At 50.9% G+C, this 11,922-nt stretch overlaps 1 protein-coding gene across 2 annotated transcripts in view; it reads left to right on the top strand.

Annotated features, from left to right (window-relative positions):
* The window catches only part of LOC109565366 (choline/ethanolamine transporter FLVCR2), a 55,604-nt gene extending 44,788 nt beyond the window's left edge, over window positions 1-10,816 (top strand). For both annotated transcript variants that reach the window (XM_019969270.2, XM_019969269.2), the window contains exons 6-10: window positions 3,014-3,124; window positions 3,907-4,012; window positions 4,161-4,272; window positions 4,973-5,028; window positions 8,961-10,816. In XM_019969270.2, coding sequence (XP_019824829.2) covers window positions 3,014-3,124; window positions 3,907-4,012; window positions 4,161-4,272; window positions 4,973-5,028; window positions 8,961-9,038 — 463 coding nt within the window. In that variant the 3' untranslated portion in view covers window positions 9,039-10,816. The remainder of the gene's footprint in view (window positions 1-3,013; window positions 3,125-3,906; window positions 4,013-4,160; window positions 4,273-4,972; window positions 5,029-8,960) is intronic.
* Window positions 10,817-11,922: the final 1,106 nt, after the last annotated feature.

The raw sequence follows: 11,922 nt of genomic DNA on the forward strand, positions 1-11,922 counted from the left end.
TGCATAGCAATGAAGTCATATAGTATTTGTATTTCTCTAACTTATTTCACTTAGCACAAGAGCATTTGGGTTGATACATGTCACTGGAAATGGCAAGAGTTCTTCCCTTTTTATGGCTGAAATACGTATGTGTGCATGCCACATCTTTTTAATCCGTTTATCTATCGGTGGGCACTTAGATTGCCTCTGTATCTTGGCTTTTGTATGTAATGTTACAATGAACATAGGGGTACATTATAGTTTTGAATTGGTGTTTTCATTTTCTTGGGATGAATGCTCAGGAGTGGAGTTGCTGGGTCATCCGAGTGTTCTGGTTTGTCATGTATATGCGTATGGTTTCATTTATTTCGGCTGAGCTGGATCTTTGTTGTTTTGCAGTCTGTTCTCTAGTGTGCATGGGCTTCTCACTGCCGTGGTTTCTCCTGTGGTGGAGCACAGTCTCTAGAGTGCCTGGGCTTCAGTGGTTGCTGGTCTAGAGTTCCATTGATGTGGTGCACAGGCCTTCTTTCTCTGCCCCACGTGAGATCTTCCCAGACCAGGGATCAAAGCCATGTCTCCTGCATTCGCACGTAGATTCTTTACCACTGGGCCAGCAGGGAAGCCCCCTGGGTGTTCTATTTTGAACCTTTTTTTTAGAAATCTCCGTACTGTTTTCTATAGTGGCTGAACCAATTTGCAGCGCCCACCAGCAGTTCACAGGGCCCCTTTCCACGTGCTTCTCGGCCGTCTGTGTGTCTTCTGTGGAAGAATGTCCGCACGGATCCTATGCCCACTTTTCCCTTGGGTTTTTTTTTTCTTTTGATGTGGAGTTGTATTAAATCTCTGTATAGCTTGGATATTGACTCCTTACAGATACACCTTCTCCATGCAGTAGATGGCCTTTTGCCTTTGTTGGTAGTCTCCTTTCCTGTGCTAAAGCTCTCCTGTTTGTTTGATTTCGCTTTTGGCTCCCTTGCCCGAGGAGACATTTCCCGCCCCGCACCCCCCGGCCCTCGAAATTACTAAGACTGATGTCAGTGTACTGCCTATAAATTTATTCTAGAATTTTTGTGGTTTCAATCTTACATTTAAGTCTTTAATCCATTTTGAGTTTGTTTTTCTGCATAGCGTGAGAGAGCAGTTGATTTGATTCTTTTGTATATAGCTGTCCAATTTTCCAACAGCATCTGTTGAAGAGTCTGTCTTTCCCCACTGTATGTTCTTGCCTCTTTCATCATGGGCTCATGGTTCACATACATGTGGGTTCACTTCTGAGTCCCTATTCGGATGCATGGATCCAGGTGTCTGTTTATACCAATACCATTCTGGCTGGATTACAGTAGCTTTGGAGGACAGTGTGAGATCTGGAAGAACTGATACCTGTAGTTTTATACTTTCTCAAGACTGCTTTGGCTATATGGGGCCTTTTGTATTTCCATACAAATTTTAGAATTATTTGTTCTAATTCTGCCAAGTTGCCATTAGTGTTCTGACAGCAATTGCTTTGAATATGCCGACTGCCTTGGATTACACTGTTTAAAGATTTTCCTTGTGTCCTGAGACTCGCTTGTGTCACTAAAAACTTGCCTCTTGGAACTGCTTTTCCTGTACCCCGCAGAGTTTGTGTTGTGTTTTTTGTTAATTTGTTTCCAGATGTTCTTTTTTTTTAATTTCTACTTTGATTTCTTCAGTGACCTAGTGGTTGCTTGGTAGATAATTGTTTAGCCTCCATGTTTTTGTGTTTTTTGTAGTTTTTTTCTCATTGTTGATTTTTAAAAATATTTTAAAGTTCCTTTTTACATTAAAAAATTTGCTTGTTTTTTAATTGAAGGATAATTGCTTTACAGAATTTTGTTGTTTTCTTTCAAACATCAACATGAATCAGCCATTCTCATAGTTAATTTCTAACCTCAGTTTTGTGATTAGAAAAGATGCTTGATATGATTTCAGTTTTCTTAAATCAGTCATACTTTTCCTGCAGGGCTTTTGTAAGGGTTAAATGAAATACTAAATATATGTAAAGTGCATAAGAGAATCTCTGGCGTCCAACAAGTGCAGTATTAGTAAGCACAGTATACACCTGCCAGCCCCACCATGTTTCTGGCTTCAGCAGAGATGAGGGAAGGCTCTGAGCTTCCGTGGTCTGAGTCCTGATGCTCGTGGCCAGAGTGCACAAGGAGGTGCCTTGTGAGTCCCTGACCTCAGTCAGGAGGACAGGGAGAGGGAGCCGGTCCCAGTGCAGGACTCAGGGCCACAGCAGTCCTGGGGGGCAACCTGGGGGAGAGGTGCGTGGAGGGGCTCAGGCAGGGTGAGCCTGAAACGGAAGCCAGCACAGATGGGCCTTCTGAGGGACCAGCAGAGGGACACGCACCCAGGAGGGGGCGCAGCTTTCTCCCTTGGGCTTTGGAATCAGGGGCTAGTTCAGGGCTGGAGACTGTTCTCTCAGCTGCACTGTCAGGAGTGGAGGAGTTCAGATTCAGTGGGAAAAGCTGTGCTGCACGTGTGCAGGTGGCAAGAGGAAGGACTCAGAGACGACAGAGACTCTCACAGTCAGGTCCCTGCCCGGCACTGTCCGGGGGCCGGGGGGCGATGCAGACAAGCAGAATAGGCTTCTGGGTCCTGTGACCACTGCCACCTGACCACAGCTGGTGTGAGCCCCATGTTTTTTTTTCTGGTGGAAGGAGAAAAGGAAAGGGCTGTGTCCTGCCTGTGGATAGGAGGTGGCCAATCCAGGTGCAGTGTTTACTCGCTGAGAGGTTTCTGCAGGAGAACACACGTGCTACAAGATGGCTTCGCACTGTCCTGGTCTGACCCTTTGTAGCTCTGAGCACAGTGTGACCATTGGTCCGGTGTCCATCAACCTCACAGACAGAAAATTCTATGAGAGTAAATAGCACACAGACGTGGGCTTGCTCAGCGCTCAGCAGTTGCCCAGAAGATAAGAAGTGGGGTGGAGGAAAAGAGGAAGGAAGAAGGGAAAATATCCTGTTAAAGTCTGCAGTTTATGACTCAACTTCATTGCCTCTGCTTGTAGGGAGACCACTTTGGTGGTCTATATCATGACTCTGGTGGGCATGGTGGTTTACACAAACACCTTGAACCTGGGACACCTGTGGGTAGTATTCATCACGGCTGGCGCAATGGGGTAAGTTGTACTTCGAACCTGCTTAACTGGAAAGCACCATCCATGGTTCTGAGACCTACTGACATCCTAAGATGCGATAGAGATCTGCCGCCTCTCATGACTTCTGCACACGTGGAAATGGCCAGAGGTCATGTTCACTCATAAGACTTCAAAAGGCTGCCTCGGGCATCCAGGCCGTCCAGGCTGTTGGAACAGACTATGTCCTTCATAAATCTCTGGGAGTCTAGGAAATGTTTAGCGTCTTTATGAGCTCTGCCTAGGACAACATGGGGTCACAGAAAGTACACAGGCCTGGGGATCAGAAAGGTGGGTCCTGAGCTCACTGTTGCCGACTGTTTATTAGATCATCGGCACCTCCTTACTCACTCTGAGGCTCAGTATCTTCATCCGTAATTGCAGATGAGTGGCCTCCCTTGTGGAGTTGTTGGAAAGAAGGAGAGGATTAACAGATGTGAAAGCACCAGGAAGTGTGGTGCAGTTGTAAGGGACCAGAGCTGGAATTTTCTAGACCTATTGTATGACAAAGTATAGGAAATGGAGCCCCTTCCACAGGGATCTCTGCTCAGCTTCACCTCTTGCTTATTTTCCTATGGACGATACACGTGACGGTGTGTGAGCGTGCGTGTGTATAATGACCACCTAGAGGGTGGCCTGATTTTCAAGGGCCTGGCATGTCTTGATGGGAAGAAACATAAAAGGGAGTTGTAGGGCAAGAGCTGGGCACCCTTTTTTCCTTGCTCTGGAATTTCTCCATCACCTCGTTTCTGTGATCTGGCCTTCAGATTCTTTATGACTGGCTACCTCCCACTGGGGTTTGAGTTTGCCGTGGAGCTGACATACCCGGAATCAGAAGGCATGTCGTCTGGCCTCCTCAATGTGTCTGCCCAGGTAGGCCTCTCGCTGGGTGGTGGCACTGGAGCCGTGGGCCTGTGTTCCCTGCCGGGCTCGGCGGGTGCAGGTGCTGCATAAGGCAGCTCAGCTCCCCGTGGGCTGCGTGGCTGGGCCCCTGTCTCCCGTCTTCTCCGTGTCTTTGCAGGTATTCGGGATCATCTTCACCATCTCCCAGGGCCAGATTATCGACAACTATGGAACCATGCCTGGGAACATCTTCCTGTGTGTCTTCCTGACCCTTGGAGCGGTGCTCACTGGTGAGTCAGGGCCTCAGGACAAAGTGATGCTCTGACTGTGCCTGAGTTTACACTGTTGGCAGTTTGGCACCCAATGTCCTCACTGATCATACAGCTAAGGGGCTCACGTGCAGCAGGGCAGACGAGAGGGTTCATGAGGAAGTGTCTTTGGCAGGCAGTAGCATATTTTGTTGGAATGAGCTTCAGTTTTGGAAGCTTCAGTTTTTTGGAATGAGCTTCAGTTTTTTGGAATGAGCTTCAATTTTTTGGAATGAGCTTCAGTTTTTTTGGAATGAAACTAATGAGCTTCAGTTTTTTGGAATGACTTTCCAAAAGACCCTTGTTGGAACCCTGCACTGTGACACTGACCTCCATAGCCCTTGACCTTGGGCAAGTGGACCATTCTCTGGGAGCCCCACTTTCCTAATCTGTAGAATGGAGATGGCTGTGAGGCTTGGAGCACTGTGTGCAAACTCCCTGCCAATATCAGGGGTCTATGCATGGAGGCCAGTGTTGTCACTGGCTTCTTCCTGTTTGGCACAGCAGTGGTTCCCAGGCTCTATCAAGCTGGCTGGTGGAACCTCCAGATCCCTGGAAGGTCTGAAGGAGATGGGATATCCGTGATCCTTAGGAGAGTACGGGCTCCCTCTTGTGGTTGAACTTGACCATTGCTCTGCTTGATATGTTTCTGTTGCCCTTCTTCTGTGTCCTTGAACCTCAGCATTCATCAAGGCAGATCTCCGGAGGCAGGATGCAAACAAAGAAATTCCTGAGACTGTGAGTATGTGGGAGCTGCTGGGCTGAGATGTGGGCTCAGACTTTGCTGAGGCTGTGGCATTGGGGGGAAGCGGGGGATGGGGGTAGCACCAGGGGGACTGGTGGCTGTGAGAGCCACGCAGCGTCACACACGTGGAGATAAAGGGTTTCCTCCGTGGGGCTCAGCCCCGCTTTTCTGCTACCCTCTCCTGGTTTTTCTGCCACTTCCTTCTCTGCTCCTGGCCTCCCTGCTTTGGTCCCCAGAGCTGGTCCCTGTGTCACAGTCTGCCGAGCAACACCCACCCCGGGGTCCTGAGACAAGTCCTGACGCCCTGGCTCCTCTCCTTTCAGCCTGGGGTTCATGAACAGAGAGGAAATGTGGGGGGCTGGCTCCTTCATCCTGTCATAGCGGTGGTGGCCCCGAGGCAGTGGCTCTCCTGGCATGTGGCAGGGCCTCAGGAGGTGCCAGGGAGGGACCAGAGCCAATGGGTTGCCAGCAGGGCTCTAAAAGTACAAGTCAGGAAGCAGGAGTGGATCATGGTGGAAGGGGAGAGGACCAGGAAGTAGATCAAGAACAGAAGAGTATTTCCCATCTTTTCTAATTGGGAAAGATGGGAACTCTGTTAACCATCGTGCTGTGCTGTGCTTAGTCACAGTGTCCGACTTTGTGACCAAGCACTTTGTGACTAAGTCACTTCAAAGTGTCTGACTCTTTATAACCCTATGGACTGTAGCCTGCCAGGCTCCTCTGTCCATGGGGATTCTCCAGGCAAGGATACTGGAGTGGGTTACCATGCCCTCCTCCAGGGGATCTTCCCAGTGAAGGGATCGAACCCAGGTCTCCCGCACTGTGGGAGGATTCTTTACCATCTGAGCCACCAGAGAAGCCCAAGAATACTGGAGTGTGTAGCCTATCCCTTCTCCAGGGGATCTTCCCGACCCAGGAATCGAACTGGGGTCTCCTGCTTTGCAGGTGGAGCTACCAGGGAATCCTTTAACCAATGTGTTAGATATCAAATCTGAATCAGGATGAAGGGAATTTCAGCTCTCAGGAGTCAGTGGGATATTGCTTAAAAAAAAACAAAACACCCAAAACCTGTTACGGAGGTAATACACATACTTTGTGGAAAAAATTTAAAATATAGCAAAATGTACAAATTTTTTAATCTTTTGTTTGTTTTAAAGTGTACAAAATTTGAAAGGCATCGTGTAATAGCATCACCTAGAGATGAGGTCCTGTATTTTTGCATTTACTCACACGTCTGTGTACACATATATATGTGTAGATATATGTATGTATTTTTTAAACCAAAGTAGAATCTCGCGCTTTTGTGGTTCTGCAAGCTTTCCTGTTCCACGTGCTTTCGTACTTTCTGCAAGCGCTTCGTCAGGTCATTAGTCTTTTACAACGTACTTGACATCACAGTGTTCTAATAACTGCACATGGATAGACATGATTTGATTGACAACTTTCCTGTCCAGGAACACTAAGAGTGTCTCTGGTTGTTGTTAGAAATTATATTGTGTTTACTGTTCTGGAGCTGACTGTTTGGGCATGTTCTTAAGCACTGTATTTTCTTGAGAAATGGATCAGTGGTTGTGCCTGTAGTTAAGACTTTGACATGTGTTACCAGACTGTCCTGTAGAAAGAAGGTACTATCAATACTACTAATGTACATTGCTCTAGCAGTGTATGGGGCCAACCCTGAGTATTTCTCATTTTGAAAATCTTTGCCAATTATTGAAGGCAAAAATGGTATCTGAGAGAGGTACGTTTAGTGCTTTAAGGCTGTGCGCTGAGAGACGTTTGTCCTCTGATCTCACGCCCTGGAGTTGGCAGGTGGCAGCAAGGAGCAGGTGAAGGGCGAGGCGCCTGGGACAGGACGTTCAGCGGGGCACAGGGAACGCCTGAGACAGGAGCGGTCTTCTCAGGAGCCTGTGAGAAGCGCAGCAGCAGCCCCACGGAGATGGGCTTGTCCCTGTGCCATAGACGAGCACACGTGATCTGGGACACTTGGGTGACTATAGTGTGAGCCTATGAAAAGGTGCCTATGATAACAGGATGGATTACTCATGAAAAGCTTTCAATTTGAAATGTGATGCATTGTGTCAAGCGATATGAGACTCTGCTGTATTTACTCTGTAATCAGTGTTTCCCTGGGCAAAAGCAAACAGAGGGAAGTAAAGGCTGCCCGTAGGCCTAGTGCCCAGAGATACCCTAGTGACACTTTAGTCATTTCCCAGTGTCTTCCGTGGATGCAGAAATGTGCTTGTGCACGCTGGATTTTCTCCTCTACTTGTTTCCTTAGGAGAGTCTGACAACCTTTCTATACCGCTGCCCCCAACCCCACGTCTCCATGTACACGTGTCCGTTTCCTCCTGTTTCCTACTTAGGTCGTCCCACATTTCCCTGTCTCACAGGCAGATCCTTGTCCCCGTGGACCAGGTTTGTTATCCAGCAGGCGGTGAGGGCTCAGTCCCGTGCGCGTGGACTGTGGGAAGCAGCGCGAGTCGGGCCAGGAGGCCAGTGGGTGCAGGCTTACGGTGCTGTCCTGGATACACCTGGGGGGCCTGGTGGGACGGGGGCCAGAGGCACGTGGGGCTGGTCCCAGGGAAGTCAGGGCTGTCAGAGGGCGTCGTGAAGGAGCCGTCATTTTCCCACCGAGGTGGCAGGTGTGGCAGGGACCTGCAGACCGTCCTAGGACTTCAGTCTCAGCGCCCAGGGACGACAGGGCAGGGAGCGCATCGGGCCAGAGCTGCGCTTTCTGATCAGTGAGGTGGGTCACTGGCAGAAAGAGCCAGAACTTCCAGTGGGTCAGGACTGACGCTGATGATGACACTCTGTGTTTGGGTTTCCATTTGTCTTCCAGTTGGTAGTTCTTGGCCCCAGAGACACTAAGCCCTGTTTATCTGTGACTTCAAGGTGATGGCGCTGAAGGAGGCGGGTGTGTGTGCATGAGTGTGTCAGAGACAGGAGGTGGCGTGAGTGGTTGAAGGCGGCTCCTGGCTCCTGAGTGAGGGCTTCTCAGAGATGAGGCCAAGCTGGTGCCGACAAGTTAGCAAGATGGAGAACTGGACGCTGGATCTCTGCTTTGCCTCCGCCACGGGCTGCCCTGGGCGTCATGGCGGGTGAAGTGCCGTTTGTCCAGCTGACGTGGCCTGCATGTGCTCCGCCAGCCTCGATGGTCAGAGCTGTGTGGGGCTCGGCCTGTGCTCGAGGCCTTGTTGGGAGCGAGATGAGCCCCTGAGGGAAGAAGCAAAGTGTTCCTAAAACAGCAGACAAACGCCCAAGTTGGCAGTTAGTACTTAGGGGCCTCAGAGCATAATCTTCAGGGCATATTTAAATCCCACCCAGCTAACAAGCGTGACCCTGAATACCTTCTAATTCTGTGCCATCGTCCCCAAGAAATCTGATGACAAACAGCCAAAGTCTCTTCTTCTCTGGGGATGCTATATTAATATATACATACTTTGAGCCATACTGCATCCTGTCTTGGTAACAGTTCACTGTGCGTCTGTTCCACACATATGGTAACCGTGCTCCTCGCCTGGGGGCTGCCCCTGACTGGGGGTAGTCAGCACTCCTGAGGAGGGGGCAGACCTGGCCCATCCACAGCCACGTGGGGGTCCATCCAGGTGGGGCGAGGCTGTCAGAAGGGGAGGAGGGTGACCGGAGCTCAGTGGCACTCACAGTGAGGTGGTCCCTGGAGGCTGTGGTGTCCCGGAAGGCTGACCTTTTCGCTCCTCCTTTGCTCCTGTCGTGATGGTGTGTGTGTCTGGGGAGCATTGTGCATGAACGGAGCCCCTGTCCTCGTCCTTGTTCAGTGGGGGATGCTGAGTGCCTGGGACTCTGGTCTTCCCCCCAGATTCCAGACTTATGGGCAGGAAGATGCTCCAGCAGGGAGGAGTCCCTGCCTCTTCCCTCAATGGCTGTCTCCTTGTCTGTCTTGTAGAAACCCCAGGACGGGGAGGAGGAGGAGGACAGCAAGAGCAGCAAAGCCCCCACCACTGTGCAGGAGGAGCATTTCTGAGAGAGGGCAGAGGAGCGACTCGGGGGACTCGGACCGTCCCCACCTCTCCAGCCAGCACAGCTCTACTTGCCAGCCCCACGGCCTTCACCGAGCAGCTTCTGGGGGAACTGGGAGGAACATCTGTGTCTTGTAGGATAGTGCCTCTGCCTCCTGGAACCCACTCCAGAGCTTGCCCTGTCTCCGTGGGGGAGATGCCCTTTCTACCACACAGGTTGGGGCCCCGCCCTGCCCTTGCAGGTTCTGGGAGCTGGGGAGGCAGAGAGAATCCTGGAGTCAGTCCTGGCTGCTGCCTCACCTTCCTGCTCCAGTCCATCCCTTGGGACAAAGCCTGCACATTATCCCAAAAGAAAGCTTATTCAGGAGATTAACGTTTTCTAGTGTCTGAAGACCCTTAGGAGCCCAGTTCTAAGGAGCAGCAGCTGCTCTGGATGAGGGTCATTCTTGGGCCCCCAGACTGACCACTGACATTCTGTGGGAGAGCAAACACCCTCAGGACAAACCCCTCAGGACTCCGGGACCAGGTTCTTCTGGCTCATGTTGCGAATGTCTGCAAACCTCTCTCCTCAGAGCTGATCAAACCAAACATCAATAAACTTGATAAAAACATTGCTGTGACCTAGAAGACTAAGCCGATTTCAGACAGTTGACCTCCTCAGGATGTGGTGGTGCTAAGAATCTGGGGGGTCTGGTAGCCTGATTCGGGAACAGAAAGGCTCTTTTCTGCAGAAGACGTCCCGGCCCAGGGCCTTGTGTGCGTCACTGCCACCTCCGTGCCTTCCTCCAGACGCCACTCAGGGGCTCGTGTTCTCCTGCCTGTGACCCTCACTGCAAACTCAGCTGGGTCCTCCCCGCCTGAGAACTCCAAAGGTCTCCTGAGAGATGAGGGGAAGGGGCAGAAGGACAGGCAGCCCGTGAATGGGACTCGGGTCTGCTGGGTTAGGTAAGCGCGTCCACCTCTGGTGGGGACAGTGTTTGCAGCCCCAGCCCCTCTCGCCACCCCCTTCTATAATAGTAATAATTCTTTCTCAGATATTCTGAGTTTAAAGGGACTCCCTTTTGATCAGGGGCTTCTCAGGTATCGCCAGTGGTAAAGAATCTGCCTGCCAATGCAGGAGACTCAAGAGACACAGGTCCTATCGCTGGGTCGAGAAGATCTCCTGGGGCAGGAAATGGCATCTCACTCCAGTATTCTTGCCTGGGGAATCCCATGGACAGAGGAGCCTGGCAGGCTGTAGGCTATGGAGTCACAGAGTCAGACATGAGTGAGCGTACACACACACATGTCCTTTCAGCCAGCCCAAGCTGCCCTCTCCTGCCTCACCTGCTGTCTGGCTCACGGGCTCGGGGAGAATCTCCTCAAAATAAGACATTTTGGTTGTTTCTCACGGGCTTTGCGCTCTGTGATCACAACCTCTGTGCTGTTTTGTTGTGGCCACTGCCCCGGGCTCAGCATACTGGAGCTGCCTGCGTGGGAGCGGTGCTGGGTGCTTGGGCCACTGCCCGAGGGCAGCTGTTGTGTGTGTGTGTGTGTGTGTGTGTGTGTGTATACAGCACTCTGTACATAAAAGAAGAAGTACACACTTCTGGTGCAAGGACTGAGTTAGGGGTGGAAAGGAGGTGGAAAATGAAGGTGCCTTACTTTTTCATAAGGAGAAAGTGTTTACTCTTGAGTCTCTTAATTTTATAAACAAAATGTTTACTGAAACCATCGTTTTATTTGAAATCATAATTAGTATTTTCTATTTGTAACACCAGATGTATTAAAGTAATAAAATATCCTCCGTGTGGTCTGCCTTGTCACTGGTTGGGACAGAGATGGCTTTGGTGGTGGGAACAGGCTGGAGGGGTGGGGGCTCGGGGTAGAGGAGGCGGTCCTCCACACTGTGGAAGGTGGTCCTCTGTAGACATCGATGTTACCATGCCAGTGGGTTAGTTTTTAAAGACGAGGCTGCAGACGTTACTGTCTGTCCACGTGGAGACTGCAACTCAAGGCCGGATCAGTGGCTCCAGCAACTTTCCATTCCGAGTGATCCTTTCACAGTGCATGTCAACCACATCAGTCGACTTCAGACCCTCTCCTAGCTTCTTACCTCAACCACAGCCCAGACCTCACCAGAGCCCACAAGACCCCATGCACTGTGGCCCCCACCTTCCTATCTGACCGTCTGTCCTCCATGGTTCTGTTCAGTCTCTCTGCTCCAGCCACACGACCTCCCTGCCGTGCCTTGAATGTGCCAAGCATGTTCCCAGCGCAGGGCCATAGCACCTGCCAGTCCCTGTGTCTGGGGTGCACTGGCTGCAGATGTCCGTATGACTTGTTTCCTCACTTCAGCTCAAACATCCCCTCTCCAGAGAGGCCTCCCCTGCCTGCCACCTCACTCTGTCTTGCTGCCTTACACGATGTTGTGATTGTTGTTTATCCACCGACTGTCTTCCCCACAGGACTGTAAACTTCACTTTGGGGACCTTGTCACTGTGTTCACTGTTCCTTCCTCTGTGCTTGGACCAGTGCCAGGCATGTAGTCAGGGCTCCGGATGCACTGTTGAAGGAAGACCTGGAAGAGTGGGTACCACGCCCCTGAGACCGTCTCCACCCCTGCCTCCCCCTACTTCTCAGTGACCTTCGCAGAAGGGAGGAAGGGATTGCACACTATGAACGAGAGCAGTTTCCGTGGACTCTGGACTTTGCCGTGGCCGAGGCAGCTGCAGGAAAGGGTGGGAGGCCCAGTAGGGAAGCAGGAGAGAGGACCAGGAGGCAGGGAGATAACTCAGGCACTTTTCCTGCACAGCTTATCTTTGCAAGATTTCCAGGAGGAGGCTGAATTTTAAAAATAGATACACAAAAAGCAGCAAAGGTTAGCTGTATAGCAGTGGGAACTACAGT

This window comes from Bos indicus, chromosome 10 (genome assembly GCF_029378745.1).
Source record: "Bos indicus isolate NIAB-ARS_2022 breed Sahiwal x Tharparkar chromosome 10, NIAB-ARS_B.indTharparkar_mat_pri_1.0, whole genome shotgun sequence".
NCBI classification, from domain to species: Eukaryota; Metazoa; Chordata; class Mammalia; order Artiodactyla; family Bovidae; genus Bos; species Bos indicus.